At 33.4% G+C, this 19,062-nt stretch overlaps 1 protein-coding gene across 1 annotated transcript in view; it reads left to right on the forward strand.

The window, feature by feature from the left end:
• Dok6 (docking protein 6) overlaps positions 1-19,062 on the forward strand; it is a 313,007-nt gene that overhangs the window by 125,138 nt on the left and 168,807 nt on the right. Inside the window, exon 3 of the mRNA XM_026783400.1 lies at positions 3,297-3,411. Coding sequence (XP_026639201.1) covers positions 3,297-3,411 — 115 coding nt within the window. The remainder of the gene's footprint in view (positions 1-3,296; positions 3,412-19,062) is intronic.

Consider the following 19,062-nt stretch of genomic DNA (forward strand, 5'->3'; position numbering starts at 1 on the left):
GTGTGTGTGTGTGTGTGTGTGTGTGTGTGTGTGTGTGTGTGTTTGCACATGGGTGGAGTACCCAGAAGCTGGAATTATCAGAGGTTATGACCCGTCTAATGTGGGTTCCCTTAGCCAATATTGTGTCTTCTGTAAGAGGAGTATGCACTGTCTTCTATATTCCTAGAGAAAAGGGTTATTTTTATTTTTGACATATGCATATATATAAGTCAATGAATTACTTAAGGTATAACAACCAAATAAAAATAATATAGCACCAGCTAGCATAAAAAAAAACCCTGCACGTTCATATGTTCATATTAAAGTGTTGGCTTTGGCACTTGTCAAACCTAAGTATCTCAAGCTGCTCATCATTACATCTTTTGAGTCCTAATTAACTTAAATTATTTTCAGCTACAAGTTAGCTTAGTTTATTTAAAGTAATTTACTTTAATTCTTTGATTAAAATGTGATCAACATATTGTGCCCTTTCTAGAAATTTAAAAATAAAACCAACTTACAGAAATACATATGAAATTTTAAATAAAGAAAAAAATACTGATTTTAGTATTGGAAAATCCAAGATTTCAGAAATTTACAGACTGTTTATAATTATTTTTATGTTGCATTGTCAGGTTTTAGAATAGTAAGAAACATTTTGCTTTAATGCAGTACAAATTATTTTAAAAGTTGTTCTCCTTTAAGTCATTACAGTTGAACACAATATGGTAAATCCAGATAATATTGATAGCGAAAAATGAATGCAGGTATTTCAAATCTAAATAGTTGTGATTGAAAACCCTTTAGAAAGCAGAATTTTATATTCCTTATCAGTGCTTTCTTATCATCTTTTTAAATTCTTAAGCAAAAGAGGCTAAGCCATCACACTGCTATCAACAACCAAAGCCCTGATTTACTCAAAAACCTTAGGCCTGGGGTCTCCTTGCAAAGGATCTCTGCATTTCTAAATGTAAATTTTCCAGTAGAGCAAGCCCTTTGTTTGAGCTGCATCAGCTGTCAGATTGCCTGAGGAGCTGACGATAAGCATGCCTTGGTACCCAGGACAGTTTTTCAAATCTGTCCAAGACTTAAATTTGCTGATTTTTGTTATGACAACGAAAAATATAAAGTCCATAATATCTTTCTCAGTATTATTCTACATTTGTAAATAAAAGTATCTGTGAATGTCTCCTAACAATAGTTTTTTAAATTATTTGTTTAGTACATGTGAGACATTTTACATAACACTCTAGCAGATTCTGGTCTTTATATTTACATTTTATACTAATTCTTAAGTAACACAAATTCATCATTGCTTTTAGACTCAGTTTTGATAATATTATTTGTTTAGGAAAAGCTAGTAATATTTAGAAATAAAATCTCTTTTCAAAAATAACTTTAATCTATTGCCTTAAAATAAAATTGTGTTTAAACATCTTTTAAAATTCAAGAATTATATTTTATTTGATAATACACTTTGGTGTGCAATCAAAATATGTTTGTCACTGTTTCATAAAAAGAATTTTCATCTCTCCAAAAACTGTCATTCCTCAGAAATTATAACATATTTGTATACAGTTCTTCTCACATGGAAAAGAAACTTTCAGATAGATGTGAAATAGGTAGAAGATTTATAAGTAGATGATGTACTGTGTATGTATACATAGAAATACTTGCTTTTACATAAAGACAACTTTATCATACCTGAAATAACTATTTGTATTATTTATATGATGCATGTTAATCTTAATATGACTGCAAGTAAAGAGAAAAATATGAATAATGATTTGTGAGAATTCTGTAGGTATGACAAACCATGAGTTACATGTGGTATTGAAATTCTCTGCCCTTGAAAATCTTTTAAAAAGTCCATGAAAAGTAGAGAACAACTCTTTTAAAATAATAACTACACACTTTTATTTTGTACATATCATTTTTATATGATATAATTGCAGGCTTTGGTCAGGTATTGATCACTTTAACTTCAGCTATACTGTGGAATCCTAATCAATATTACTATGGCTACCTTCAAATATGATGGGGAAATCTTGAAATATATGAAATATGTATATGCATTATACCTCAAGCACTACACAACTGATATCAATAGCTCTAAATTTAACAGTTCTAAAAAAATATTGGGCTTAATATATTCTAAGTTATAAATGGAATTGAGCTTTTTCCTTTCATTAATTTTCTTCAAAACAATTGAAATGTATAAAAAAGTGAAAATTTTGTTTTTTATACAACTAAGTCAAAAGAGAGGTCTTTATCCAAGAAGATACTCCTTATATTGCTCCAGTGCTAGAGACCAATCTCTAGAGAAGTCAGGAATCTGGGCGTTAGAACCAGATGTGGTTCACCTGTTTACCAGGCTATCTAGTACTGGATCATCAAGTTTCTTTCCTTTTATACAGTGATGAAGAAAGTATCAGCTTATTAGCATGTCATCAATGTTTTATAATCAAGTTCAAGATAGATCCTACACATGCTGACAATTCTAAAGAGGGAAAGACCCATTTCTACACTGGTAATGTGGTTATTAAAATACAATAGAGGTGGAAGAGTAACCAGAATGCACTATGTACATGTGAAAAACTGTCAAATAACAAGATTTATTAATAAATAAACAACAAAAGCATCATGAAAAAAGTTCAGCATGCATCAATACCCCACTTTGGGCTGAAATTTCATTCTCAAGTCCTTCATTGCTCTTGGAATTATTCTTGTGAAAATTATTGGTACACAATTTTTTAAAGTATATTCTTTCTCTGGAAGCTTAAAATGTTAAAATTGTGATTTATTCCATTGGCAGCTGTCAGATGCTGTGTGATCTAGTCTTATCTGGAACTTGTAAGGTGCTAGAGGAGAGACTTCTTGCTAAATCTCATCAATATTCAAAACATATTTAATGAGAACTCTCTTTGTACCAAATTGTTATTGCTTTATGCAGATACATAATAACAGCACAGCCTCCATGAAGCTATTCTGTATGATCACTGGAGTATTTCAAATACAGCAACCAGTATGAGTGATGGCTGAAACTGAAGACCTAATAGAAGACATTATGTTTTGGTCTTTACTGGTGGTGGTTAGAGTCAATTCAAACTTAGTACAGTGACCTATTGAACAGTGCTTAAGGGCATAAGGTAGTGATAATTGACCATTTTCTTTAAAACATTGTAATGTAGCACATATACCATATATTAAAATAAAATTTTTTTCAGTGATAGAATGTTTGCTTAGCACATACAAGGCTCTGGGGGCCTATCCCCAGAATTTCAAAGTAAAAAGAAAAAATATTCTTCTCTTTCAAGGTAACTGAACTGCACAACATCAAAAATATTACCAGACTTCCTCGAGAGACAAAGAAGCATGCAGTGGCAATTATCTTTCATGACGAAACATCAAAGACATTTGCTTGTGAGTCAGGTAAGCAATTTCAGGCCCTTCTACAGCTTGAGGAAATTGAGTTGCTTCAGAGACAATGACTCAGACAGATGAATCCACACGGAAGTCTGAATAGGTTGGCATATTGTAATGAGAATGTGCGGGGAACACTTTGTAAGAAGTTAAGCATGCTGGTATGCTGTAGAAACAGATGTTTTGGAGTTTAGCTATCTTGTCTTTGTCTGGAGTTTGTTACTAGGTGGTCTGAGGTCTCTTAGGGCTTTGTTCAAACTTTGAGAATTTAGTAAACAAACCTGGGAGATGCTCAGAATCAGCATGTGACTTGTATTCTGGGTTTGGCAATGTTTAGCTGTGAAGAATTTCCTTGTGTAATAGCAACACTGACATGAGAAAGCTCACCCAAGAGCAGCTACCCAGACAGAAAACAGAACTTTGAGCAATGCGTTGATTTCATGGAGTCTCAGTAATATAAGTCAATATAGTTTAGATTAAATTTTAGCATGCTAGTTCATAAAATATTCTGACATTATGGAGACACAAGCAGTTTGTCGTTTGAAACTGCAGTATTTTTTCATGGAACAATCCCTGTGCAATGTGACGTATGACTTGGCTTATTGCCTTTTAAAGATTCAGTTCAGTGAAATGCTGCATTTGCTCTATAATGGATGTTTGCAGAAAAGATATGTCCAAGAGCTTTGAAAAATGTGAATTTAAAATAGTGAAGTTTTTAGGAAGCTTTGATGTTATTATTAAGGAGAGATATAGCTAAAATTATTTTAATTAATATAAGCTTATAGTATAAATACTAATAATGTCACTCTCCCTAGCAGGAATTGTTTACAATTTATCTAATTTTATATGAACCTAGCTGGGCTGAATTGTATTTTATCAAACAGTTCATTCCTTTAACATTTTTACCCATCAACCCTTCTGGTATATTTCTTTTCAGTTGCCATATGGCCTCATCTTATTTAAAATAGACTTTTTGAAGTTGCAAAGATGCCTGAGAATTGGTAAAATGAGAATTTATATGCTATTGGTCCTGTTTCAATCTCATTGCTGAAATATGCTATTGTCCAAAATCTTTCACCCTCTGCCTTCTTGTCAAATTCCTCAAAACTCTCTAAGCACATAATTTTCCCTGAGTTCCTAAATATATAATATTTATTTATATATTAAAACTAATTACAAAAAATTGTTTTCTACAAAAACATAAATATAACTTTCCTAATTTTATTTTCACTATTGTTTAGTATTTTCTATATTGCAATAAGCAGTACTGAGATGTGTAAAGATATTAGAGTCCAATTTCAGAAGAAATGACATTTAGCTTAATTTATTTAGGTAAAATTTTTATTAGAAATTTTTGGAGAAATTAGTACACAATTTTTGTTATTTAATTAATTAATGAACTCAATATAATATCTTTTTGCCTCTGATATTATCAGTGCTAGATTAAAAATATTTGATACAGTTAAATAAATTTTATGATTTAAATAGCTTTAATCCACTCTCCAGTTTCCTATCCTATCAGCTGGATTTTTATAGTTTACAAATCATAAAAAGTTATATGATATTTTTCCTTTTTAAAATTAAAATTCTAAAATGTTGTGAGGGTACATATTCCTTGGTGTATAGATGTGAATGCATGTATGTATATAGAATTGTATGGCATGTTCCTTTTAATTGCAACATTCTCTAGGAATGGCAATATTTGCTTCAGGAGAAAAAGGGAGGCTAATGAGCATCTGTAGATAAACTAAAGGTCACCAAAAGTCACAAGTGAAAAGGAAAAAAATAAAACTTAAAAGATTATTGAGGGCTTTATCTGATAATGTAAATGGGAGTAAACAGTTATTGGGAATGAAGACTAACATCAGTAAAACAGAGAAAAGACATTCACACTGTGGAGCAGCTGATAGTATAGGAAGCTTCAGAGTTGCAGTTTCAGAAGAATTCACCCATTTGGGGGTGAGCTCTCTGGTGTTACAGTTGCTTTTTGTGTAATTGCCACTTCTTGTAACCACTCACCCAAACCCTTGTTAGTAAGCTCGAAAGAAAAATTCAGTGGTCCACCAAATTTGGCATTGTTAGAATCATTACTTTGGTCTTCAGGTGCTCTCTTTTTTGGGATAAGTTAATATATGTATGTCTCAACTCTTCAGAAAAAAAATCTGTCAGACAGGTCATAGACACACATATGTGCATAGGAAGGAATTACATGCCTAGGACCCTTGCTCCATGTCATGCTTTTCCATCACCATGGTCGCCTGCCTTGTTTGATATGGAAATTGCACATGTTGACAAGAATGTGCTACATGGGAGATCATATTGTTTCTCCATTACAAAATAATGTGTATATCATACCCCATAGACATACTGATTCTTCAAAGGGCAGCTAGAACCAAGTAGGAACAACCTGTATTGCTAGCCAACTCCATTGTTTCAGGCTACTGTAACTAGTTTAAAACCATCAGTTTCTTAGCCAATCCACTAAGAGGTATCCAAGAACTTATTAAAATAACAGAGTGGCCTGATGTGATCTGCATAGTGTGGGAACTGGGGGAGTTAATTCTACAGTGAAAGTATCATGTGTGCAGTCATGACAATGTAATGACACTTGGAATTTTTAATGTTCTTCACAGACTCACACTGAGGAAAAATATTAAACCATGTGATGATTTATACAAACTTAAATTATTATCTCATACTTTTATTTAGATTATATTTCATACTCATTTAATATTACTTTCTCATACAAATTTAAATTCTTTGGATAATTTCTGGGCACGATTTGGTCAGGTTGACAGGATAATCAAATTAGAAAGAAAACTGATATGAAAAATTAAGCTTATTATTCCTTTTTAGTTTGTAAATTCTGGGCTCTGGTGAATACATGATGTCTATGAGAGGGAGATTCATTCAGAAGTAACCTCTGAAGAACAACTACAGTCAGAATAGGGATGGACTAGTTCTATCTGGAACCAGGGCAGCTAATATAGTTTCCCTATAAGGGGCTTTTCAGAGTGGAGCCTTAGAAGGAGAAAGGAGTCTCTCAAGCATAATATATAAAATCTCAATGCATCCTGCTGGAATCTCTCACTGGTCAGCATATCAGAATATTCTAGAATTTCATGACAGCTTGAGAGTAAGACCTAGTATACACCATTAAAATTTTGCCTTCTTCTCCAAAACTCAACAAGCAGTGGGTTTTTTTTTTTCAATTTTAACCTGGTGCTATTTTGGTGGACATCTGCTAAGTCAATGATGGATGTCACCTACACTAGTAACTCATGCCAGCTCACATTGCTACCTTTCCAGCTGCATGACCATTATTCCATAATTCATACAGGTTACCTTCATTACCTGTCTCTAAGACAGACAGGTAAATCTCCCCAAAGGCAGCAGAGCTATACAAAGTAATTATAAGATGATTTATTCCATGCATAAGAATTTGAAAGGTATGTTTTATATTTCATAAATAATAAATGTATGGCTCTGATAGAGAGCAGATGAGAATTGTCGTGTACATTTATAACTGTAGGACAGTAAGAAAATGTATTTCACTTTATTTTTCAGAGTTTATGTAACAAATATTACCTTTGAGTTTAACTTTGAAGTTTTAACATACACTACTAAGTTTTATAGATCTGTACTTTTCTAAGGAATCAAGCCATCTATAATTGAGAGTCATTTTTGCTGAAATCTTTGAAGCAGAAAAAAATGGTTTGAATATTGTTAAGAAGAAAAAAACTTTTTCAGCTGAAGTGTTGATGAGGTCTTGAATTTGCTTTTTACAGTAACAACATACCTGGAAAATTCACAAGGATATGTAACACCATCATTTTAAATTTCTAGAAAACATTTGACACTATTAAGTAATACAAGAAATATGAAGACTGAGTTTATTTCTGCCAACCACTGTCTTATAAGAATGTGTGTGTGTGTGTGTGTGTGTGTGTGTGTGTGTGTGTGTGTGTGTGTGTTTTGTTTTTGTGAGACAAAGTCTAAGTAACCTTGGGTGGGCTGGAACTTACTACATAGACCAGTCTCTTTCTCTGTCTCTGTCTCTGTCTCTCTCTCTCTCTCTCTCTCTCTCTCTCTCTCTCTTTGTCTCTCATATATGTGTATAGAGATATATATGATGTGTGTATATTATATATGCATACAATGCACATGCATATTGTTTAAAACTCATACGCAGTGTTTTTGAGCGAATTTCAGCAGAGATGAAAAGTATTCTGTGTATTATGGTAAAAATTATAAAATTACTTTGTCCTTTAAATAAACCATTTTGGAAATGGGAAATTAATGGAAATAGTTAAGAATAGTCCAGATTTTTTAACTTTTTGAACATAATTTTCCATATCTTTCTCAACTCAGAGCCTTGGGTAAGCTAAGCAAACATTTTATCACTGAGACACATATACACATATACACAGCCACACACACACACACACACACACACACACACACACATATATATTCTTTTCATAATATTAGCAAAGATATTTCTGATTATCAAAAGATATAGGCCGTTTGTAAAATGACATCAATATTTTTGCAACAAAAAAATCACAAAATGAAAATTACAATGTCTTAAGTAAGTCATAAGAAAGTCAAAAACAATTATCAGTTTATAGATCTGGCAGGTTGTGAAGAAGGTGTGGATGGGGCAAGAGACTTACTAAATTAGACCCTGGAGAAAGAGGTGAAATGTACAGTTTGGTGGAGAAAATTAAAGTTCAGCTTATAGGAATAAACAGAGGTGTTATAAGAAGAGATGTTAAGAATATTTCCAAAGTGAATTACCTGCATCAGGGTGTAACTGCTCATCTCTGCAATAAACACAGGGCACCATTGCATTTCAGCAGCCATGGTAGCAGATTGGCAGAGTGTACTGAGGTCCAATACACTGAGGAAAGGGGCCTTGTACAGTTTCACGGATAATTGGATAATGAAAAATCCAATATAAGCTAATCCATAACTAAGTTTCCATGGAAACATGTCTACTGGCCATCACTGACTTTCAGTTTCCTTGTGCAGTTCCCATGATTCCAAAGCAAAGAATTTATCTGAAATGAACCAAGACTTATGATTCACCTTCAGTGACACATGCTCAAAAGTCCTATGTGTAACTTGTGAAATATGGACTTACCAGCAAAAATAACCAAAACTGCAAGCAAAAAACTAAATAATAAAAACTATTCAGAATTCTATTGGAAAATAGATAAACTTGTATTGGATGATAAATAATCATTGCAGTTCTGTTTGTAAGCACAACAAAAAAATGCACCAATAATTTATCTGTTTGTTATTGCATAAAAATATTTCAACAATTAAAACTGGTGATCCAGATATTTAGTATTTGTTGTGAAATTATGTATGCCATATATAAAGAAGAAAATTCAGCTTGTTGTTTATACCATAATAATATCATATATTTGAGCTTATGTGTAAACACATTTGCATAACATAATATATGCACATATGTATGTTGTATGTAAACACACACGCACAACACATTTATGTACATATGTATATCTTTATATGAAATAAATACACTTAGTTTTATGCACCATGTTGTTCAAAAACTTCATCTCATTAAGTAAAACTTTGTATGGAAGAATCAGTGATGTTCCCATTATAAAATTTTGTATTCCCAAACGTTCAATGTTTATTGCTTTTATTTTATCTACTAATGCTTTGAGTTTTTTAGAATGGAATATAATCTTAGCATACATTTAGTGTTTGTATTTATGAGTATAACTGCATGTTGTCCCTTTTAAATAATCATTAAGCTAAATTATTCCAACGCATTTTCTACTTTTGAACTATTAAGCAGCAAGGTTATGTTGTAGACTCACTCAAACCAGAATATGAATTCAAATTTTTTGGGGGCTTTGACCAGTCCAACACAAATGGGGGAAAATAGCTTCCTCTGTGAATTTTGATGAATATTTGTATAAAATACTTGGCAAGCTAATTATCTTATAGATGATAATACTTTTATCTTTATAGAGCAGGAATGCAGCAGATGTGTGTTTTGAAACACGGTTCTTTATATTTTTAACAGCACATTGGATCTTCCCAATCCTGTCTTAGTTTTAGTATGTCTGTGACTTGTTGTACATTTTTACTGAGGGTTCAGAATATGAATATTATGTTTAAATAACGAGATTACAACTTGCTCCAGTTTCTAAAATCTAGAACAATTTAAATAATAAATGCATTGTAACTTGTATATCATTTTTAATCCATCTTACTGTGAGGATTTTGTAAAATTTTACTTTTTTACCAATGTTGTAGCCACTCTAGTTTTCTGTACCTGTATTTGAATATATTTTAATAGTAGATCTTTCTGGAACATTATCCATTTTACCTGTCTTTTATTATCCTTGTTGAGTGAAGTGGCCAAGACAATGGCCTCTGGCATCAGCAGTGTAAGTTCAAATTCAGGTTCCCCACTATCAGTAACATATTTGGGTGTATTCCGGAATGTTTGCTCTTGATATATTTTATGGATAATTTTAGAATATAATCACTTTTCACAATTACTATGTGCAATTTTTTTTCTGAGTGGTAACAGCCTTTAGTGTATGTCTTAGTATTTTAACTTGCTTATATCTATACCCACTTTCTTTTCATTATTAATATTGTATGTTTTTATTCTTTTCTGTTTTTATATGGCATAGTCTTGTGTGTATGTTTTTATTCTTTTCTGTTTTTATATGGCATAATCTTGTGTGAAAGGAATAAATTTTCTGTCTTATTTTATCATGAAAATATGAAGAACCAGGGTGTAATGAGAATCTGAAGTTTTTCTTCTATCATGGATGAAACTCTAAGAATTGACCCGAGACTGAGTAAAGAAAGGGTAGAAGGCATGGAGGAATGATTGAACTTGATATGGGATGTCAGCACATTGGGTTCAAAGTCTTAATGGATCAACATAATGTTGAATGTGATGCGCTCAGTGGAGAAACTGGAAAAATAGCAGACACTCTTCTTAAATTGGTTTAAAAATTAACTTAAATCTTATCAATACAAGTTCAATTTAATATGTTAATGAGGTAGTGTGATATTTTGATACAGCTACACATTGTATTAACATGTAATTCAGCTCAAACATATCTGTATCTTAAGAACGTTTTCCTCTTGTAAACTTTTTAATATATACCGTATTACAGTTATCTATCTTTACCTCATTTTGCAGTAGCACACCAGAACTTCTCACTCCAATCACACTGTAGCTTAGAAACCCTTGGTCACACCTTATGAATCCCTTCCTTTCCACTACTGCCCCTAATATTTGAGAATCCAGTGCTCAACTCTCAGTTCCTAAGGTCCACATTTAACAATTCTATTTATTTACCAATCTTTTAGATCCTGGTATTTTCCACTTATAGCAATGTATCTCATATGAGTATGCACAACAGAATTTTTCTTCTTTTTATCACTGGTTAATGATTGTGTTATACAGCATATCATTGTTGTTTCCTTCCCTATTTATTGTGAATTGTACTACTGTGAATATGAGAATAGCTTTTAAATACAATGACTCTACTTCCCTTGGATAAATAACCAAGGTTGGGATTCATTAATCAAACAGTAATTCTAATTTTTAATTTGAAAATCATACTATTTCCCATAATAGCTATAGAAGTATACATTTACACATGGCACACAAGGGTTCCCTGAAAGCAGTGACAAACATAATAGCTTATTTTGATAGAATATAAGGTATTATATGTAATAAACATGTAAGAATTAATTACTGCTGACTGTAATGTGTTTTGAAAGAGAATGATTTCACAGTGTGTTAAAATTATATAATTGAAAGTTTATTTGACTTTTAAAACATTTTTCAACTTTTTTGGAGTTTCATACATTTATATCCTGAATTTTAGATGCTTGCGCCCTCTTTTCCTGCTTCCCATCATCTTTTCCCCACTAGCCCCTCAAAGCCTTCTTTTAAACAAGTTCCATTCATTGTCATTGTTCCATGCATTGTCATTTCCTTACATATGACTCGCTGAGATTTTTATTAACTGGTAGGAGGGCAATTTATCAATTGCTACATCACTGAAAACAATGGCACTACAGTGAGCGTTATCTGCCAATGGCTACTCAGGAAGAGAGAGGTCTTATTGACCCCTGCCTCCATCCATAGTAAAATGTTGGCAGGGCCAAGGTTGTACAAGTCTTGAGCAGATAACCATCGCATCAATGAGATTTTGTTTTTGAGTTAATGCAATGACTATGCCCCATCTAGAAGACTTCTCTTTGCTGTACATCACCCAACTCTAGGTTCTTACATCATGCCTGTCCCTTTGTCTGTGATGCTCCCTAAATCTCAAAGTGGATGATAGGTAATCTAGCCGCCCCATTTATGGCTAAACTCTTCACCATCACTTATTCTCAGCATGTTAATTAGTTGTGAGGTTTTGCATTATCCACTTTTTTCTATAGCAAAGCACACCTCTGTTGAAGGCTGGGAGCAACACTAATCTCTGGGTATAAACATGAGTATTTAGAAGGTAGTTTAACAACATGGCTGTTAGTAGTAAGCTCCCCGTTAGAGCCTATAACCAGTCCAGCCTCTGACTCTTGAACAATTTTAGAAAACCAGGCATGGAATTCAAATCCAAGCAAAAATAGGTTAGCCACTCCCTTAACAGTCAGGTCACTATTGCAGTAGATTGCAATCCTGACCAGCTGTTAGTTATTATTATAGCTAACAGGTTTCACATATAAGTAAGACTGATGATGACTTCTTCCTGTCAGCTTTCAAAGACACTTCAAGCACCTTGAAAGCCTGCCCTTTGGAGAGAGCTTCCATTTGCAGCACAGTTTTAGCTTTAATTCTCTAAGTTCTCAAAGTGTGCAATATGTTCAGCAATCATCAGGTTTCTTCTTAGCTCATAAGCCAATGTCTTATATACGTGACTTTGTCCGTTATCCTAAGGAAAGATTCAAGGAATGATGAAATAATTCACCATTCAGAAAGCTATGCCTGTCATAATTTCATGCTCTTTGTTACAGAATCAAATCACACATACATCTAAAGGATACCTTGGTTTTATTGACTATTATTTCTTGAAAAGAATATATGAGAAGATCCTGCATCCAAAAGCATTTTTCAGTGTACAATAGACACGCTATGAATTAAGTATTAGTGTTATTTTCTTGCTCTTAAACATATTCCTAAGAACACAGCTGTGGTTTAGCAAGTTGTTCTGACTGAACTTATTTATAAATAGTGTGGGCTGTTATCAACATAAAGTTAGATTTAATACAAGCTGTTGTGTCCTCTGTACCTAAAGCATAGTCACTGAATGGAAACTGCCAAATAGCACATGGAAAAATGAGATTTAGAGTTCTTACCAATGAGTAGGAGTAGCAATTATCATCGTCTATCATATATAAATACCTTTTTTAAAATATTGCCTGACCATGGGGCTGGGGATGCTGTTCAGTGCCTGAGTGCATACCTCCTTTGCAGAGCACCTGGCTTTGGTTCGTGTCAGGAATATTAAAATATTCACAATTATCTGCAATCCCAGCCCCCAGGGGATTTAAAACCCTTGTCCTCCAAGAGCTCCCCCCGCCCGCCCATCTCTGTCTCTCTCTTTCTTTCTCGCTCTCTAAGCAATTGGACAGGGAATGTTACTAAAAGCCTCTACTCATTGTTGATGTAGTGATTAGAGTTTGGCTCTCTTGTTTTCCTCTTCAATAGTTCTGTTAATAATTATATGAAAAAAATAAAATTTATTCCCTGGCAGTGCTGAAGCATGCATGGGCAGCCCGTGTATGGCGGTTCTGTTGAACTTGTCCATATTGGCCTAAGTTGATGAGGATGACTGACCAGGTCTCTTCCTCAAGAGGGCAACAGATCTCATTACAGATGGTTGTGAGACACCATGTGGTTGCTGAGAATTGAACTCAGGGCCTTCAGAAGGGCAGGTACCTGTTACTCAGTCAATACTGTGACTTCTAGCTACCACTACTATAGCTGAGATAGCTAACTTTTATCAATTCTTTATATAAAGATATTTCAATCATTTAGGAATCATAGTGGGTAACAAATCTGAAAACATTTCAGACATGAACTCATTGTGCCAATTAGTGCCTAACTTTCTCTATTTTCCTTCAACGCACTGAAACAATTAAGGACATTTTGTCCTTGCCATAATCACCACACTTACTCACCTTGCCATTGGTGCCAAGAAGATTGAGCATATCCATGTAATGCTTACATTTGCTTCCAAGCTACTGAAATCAGCAAGCATATCATTATGTTTAAACATAACCCTTTTTATAAAGCCTGGTAGAAACAGGTTTATAATTCAAGTCTTAATCATTCATATCTAAAACCAGTGAGTAATCCTTTAACTTCTATCTGTGGTTATAGAAAAGGCAAATGTGAAAATAAACCTTTTGCCGAAATGTGTTTTGTGTTGTTTATGTATAAAAATAAAGCTCTAACCATTTTCTATGGCATTACATCTTTAAATATCATTCAATTACCAAATTAACATTTAGTCTAGTAAATATTTCTTGAAAATACTATCTTTTGGTTTATATCTGGGATCAATTTTAAAAATAATTAATCTTACAACATGTTTTTATTGATAAAATTGTTATTAGCTATTTGATTTATAGTGAATCCTGGTTTGAATTGCTTGACATGAATTCAACCTAATTCTTTACCAACTTGCATCTATAAAATATTTTTTACATTATTTTACTTGATGATGTGTGTTATGCCTACCCTATTAAGCATTGTCTATTTTTTTGCATGGCTGACAAATATTTTTGCAAGTCCAGGCTGTTTTAAATCTCTGTTCCATGCTGTAGTCTCAGCATTATCTATAAGTGTTTGTGTTTTAAAGTTTTAGGGTGCATATATTTATTAGAAATTTGAAAATATTCTTGTTCTTATAAGGCATATCTATCTTATTGTACTTTATATTTAAGCACATTTGTATGTGTCTTGGATCAAGTAACAATTAAGAAAAATACATAACATATAGACAATATGAGGTAAATCATGAACTAGAATCATATTTATCATAGAGGCATAAATTTGCAAATGTGACTTTGAAGAAAAATAGCATTTTACTACTGAGATGTATATTTTATATTTATACAAATATCAAAAGACGTAAACAAGCTATAATTTTGAGACATATACATAATGACAAGATAAATCACTAACTTCTATTAAATAAAGCATGTAAACCAATATAGTACAAGTTTAAAGACTGAGAAAATTGTAACAAAAGTGAGAAACATGTTTATATTTGTTTCTTAAGTTAGTAGGTACTTTAATTATTTTAATACTTTGAAGGTTGAAGTAGATTCTTGAACAACTTGAGCAAACAATGTGAAGGGAAGATATGAAACATAGTTTTCTACATTTATTCTATCTTCTTCCATGACCTTGTCATATAAGTAAATGTCCATTTTCATTTAAAAGGCTATAAAGTCATGCAGTAGAGGACCTGAGAATGCAGTACAATTTTTATGAGTGTCAAGCCCAAATGAGAACTCATTTAAGGTCACAAGTCAGAATTATTTTATTACACACTCATGACTTAAATTTCTGAGAAGAGTATATTTTATGGCCAGAGACTAAGTTTGTCTGCAATTTGTCATGGATATAAAGTCTCTGACTTGATCAAATACTCAGGTAGTGCACCACAAGAGGATGACTCACCTTGAGCTGATTTTCTGAGACTAATATTTTAAAGATAAATTTAGAGTAGTCAAAACTAGAGAAGAATCTTTACCTACCCACCATTGCAGTTAGCATCCTTATTCCTGTTACTGATAATAAAATTTATCATGTTCTGAAATTATAAGACCTAATGCACATATGTATAATGTAAATTTGTATTCATAAAAAATAAAATTGTTCAAGTTTTTTTTAACTTTTTCAAGTGCATATATCAATTCCTTTAAAAATACACAAATTGCTGATTATTTCTGAGACCCACCATTACAAGACTTTTTAGCACTTACTATGTTTTCTTTGATTCAGGGCTCAGGACTCATGAAATCAGAACTCCAAAAATAGTCATATATTTAAGCTTTGTTATCCTGAAGCCTATTAGCTTTTCTAAAATTTCAGATTGTCAGTGTTATCTCTAGAACAATAATGTCTCAGGTGAGTCATCTGAGAACAAGCATATATCAATGTCTCTTTTTTTTTTTTTTTTTTTTTGGTTTTTCGAGACAGGGTTTCTCTGTGGCTTTGGAGCCTGTCCTGGAACTAGCTCTGTAGACCAGGCTGTTCTTGAACTCACAGAGATCCACCTGCCTCTGCCTCCCGAGTGCTGGGATTAAAGGCGTGCACCACCATCGCCCTGCTCAGTGTCTCTACTTTTATCTCTGTATTTCTTCCAAAACCTTGCACAATTACATCAGCATTTGTTTTCATGGATGGTTACCAGAGAAAAGGGTGCTTCATCTTCTTCTCATTTTTCTTTATTCAACAGCTAACAAAATACTTACTATGTTATTCAAGTTGCTTCAAGTTGTTGGGGATATGTTGCAAATAGAGAAAATTTCATGCTGGAAAAATGCTGTTAGCAAAAAATTTATAACCCATTGGGAAAGGGGTATAAAAAGTGAAACAGATAAGATAAACAGTCAATAATTTGGCGATAACTGTTTCTTAAAGAAAAGATAAGCACAGTATATAGCAGTCTTACACAAGGAAACAATTCATAATAAGGTAGTTTTACATGTTGGAACTACATGCCCTTAACATTAGGTTCCAACTCCTAGAGATTAGGAGATGGCAACATTCTGTTGTTTGATCAGTCAAAGGGTGGCTTACAACTCTAGGTAAAGACGTCCTTGGATGATCGAACTTTCCAAGGAACTTTTAAACAGATTTACATCTCAATGGTATTTTTATTGTCATCAAGTTTCTAAATCAAAACCTACACGGAAAAGGATACAGAAGACTCAGGGCTTGGGCTGTCTGTCTTCCTCAAGGGCCTGGGGATCAATAGGGATGCCAAGTTTTAGAGTCAGGGAGAAACTTAACTAAAATATTGTTAAAGAAGAAAGACAATTAAGATTCTTGATTAAGCCGGGCGATGGTGGCGCACGCCTTTAATCCCAGCTCTCAGGAGGCGGAGGCAGAGGCAGGTAGATCTCTGTGAGTTCGAGAACAGCCTGGTCTACAGAGCCAGTGCCAGGACAGGCTCCAAAACCACAGAGAAACCCTGTCTCGAAAAACCAAAAAAAAAAAAAAAAGATTCTTGATTAAAATATGAACTTAGTTTTTAAATGTAGGCTAGCTAGAATAAATAAGCATTGAAAAACATGAGGTGCCTTCACCTAACGCACAGTTTGGCAATTAGAAAATCAGAGCATAGGAGAAAAGAGGAAGACTGGGTTGGAGAAACTGAGGTCAACCTAGAAAACAACACTGACTCTGCTGGCAGTCAAAGAAAGACATTGCCAGTACACAGAGGTGTCAACGGCAGTCCAAAGGAGGGATGGAGACACTGAAAAATAACTGTAGCTTTTCAAATGAAATTGAATCAAAATATACTATGCTTTATGTCATATAGCAATAGGACCAGGAATTCTCGGTCCATTAATTGGTTTTTGGAGCCCATTCCCTATGGTGGGATACCTTGCTCAGCCTTGATACATGGAAAAGGGGGCTTGGTACTGCCACAAATTTGTATGCCAGACTTTCTTGATTCCCCAAAGGAGGCCCTACCTCTGCTTAGTAATGGATATGGGATGGGGCATGGGGTAGTTAGGAAGCTGGAAAGGGGAAGGAGGGGGAACTGGAGTTGGTATATAAAAATTTAAATAAAAATCCCTCTTTATTAAGCTAAAAATGTTTTATGAAGATGTGTTCATAGTTTTTTAAAACACCTGAGTGATAATTTTGGAATGGATATTCTTTCTTGAACTCTACAACCTTCAAGTACAAGAATCTTGGGTATCAATCCACTTAAGTCAGAGACTGAATAGACTTTACAAAAGTACATGATAAAATTTATGTTTTATGGCAGCACATTTTCTTCATATTAACTACATATAACCTATATTTGTATATAAGGCATATATATGAACCTATCAAATCACACAAATGCATAGGATAGAAAAAAACAAGAGGCTCTAAATTAACTTTTATATAAAGAACAAAAATACTGTGGCCTAAAATATTCCTATAAAATTGGTTTCAATTTTTATTTCTTTATAACAAATATTTGGATTAATGTTTCTCCATATTGTAGTCTATTAGCCATTTATGTTTTATAACATAAATAGCTAACACTTTAAGAGAAGTATTGTGTGGTTAATTGTTTTGGAAATCCTATACTAATCAGGTAATAAGTTTATATACTCTGGAACTCTTCAAAGTATTCAATATGTTAGGGCAAACAATGCTTATTCAAGAAAGGTTTATATGATAAAGCTTATTCTAAAGAAACTTTAAAGTTATGGATACATTATTTAATGCTCTGATCACATCTCTGAAATAGAGCTTTCTGAAATAGAGGTACACAGAAACGCTTGTTACATTTATTATTTTGATTGAGTAATTTTTCCTGTAAAAAAGTTTCTTAGGTAAATTGGAGTAGAACACACATGCACAAAAGTAAACTTAAGACTTTAAGTCTTAAGTAAACTTAAGGTGGACAACAGAACAATATTCAAGTATGAACCACCTAGGATAAGTATTTACAGAAAGATCATAGCGAAGATTCAGAGAACATTAAGCTCCTGGCAGGAGAGGTGTTATATAGCAGGAGAATGAGTTTCAATTTAGTAATAAGGGCTAGAAGTATTGATGATTTCCTAGCCATTTGGAGAGAATGTCAGGAATCTACTAGTTTGAGGAGCTTGAACCATGCCAAGCTACCCCGGTTGCGGTTCTAAGACCTTTCAAACTAGATATAATCTATCCCACAGTTCCTTTGCATGGGGTCTTTAGCCTGAAATGCTTGGAGCACTCCAGGAGATAATGGGGTCTTTGGAGGCACAGAGAAAAAAGTCAATGCCTCTGTGGCTTGTTGCATATTCAGGAGCTCAGATTTGATAAAGTCTAGAATGAGACATAAATATAATGGTTGTTTTTTCTTTTGATCATATTAAATAGCCATATATTAAACTTGCTAGTGACATGTCTCACATCCCACGTACTGTATCTAATTAAAAAGCAACAGTCTGACAAGTTCTTTTCTCCCACATCGTTCTCTGTCTTCTCACATCTGTCACTTTTTAAAGAGTATAATTTGCAAAAAAAAAGAACTTTAATGTTAATTTATTTAGAATTAGAACAAAAGCACCATGAACACTATGCATTGAAAAAATTAAGTTAATATGATGTAAACAACTTTATTTCTCCAGCTACAACTTAAAGGATAGTTTTCATCTTTGAAACCTAATAATTTTATTTTGAAAACTGGCCCCTGCAGAGGTGAGATGTCATAGATCTCTGCATTCCAAATAAGAATCGTCTTCAGCACTGCTATCGTCTATGGACCATTGAAAATATCAACACATGTTCAATAAAAATGCAATAACATTTAATAAAATAGGCATCCTCCTGAATATTAACCTTCATCAGGCGATGAAAGGAGACAGAGACAGAGACCCACATTGGAGCACCGGACAGAAATCTCAAGGTTC

The sequence above is a fragment of the Microtus ochrogaster genome, chromosome 18 (assembly GCF_000317375.1).
Source record: "Microtus ochrogaster isolate Prairie Vole_2 chromosome 18, MicOch1.0, whole genome shotgun sequence".
Classification (NCBI taxonomy): Eukaryota; Metazoa; Chordata; class Mammalia; order Rodentia; family Cricetidae; genus Microtus; species Microtus ochrogaster.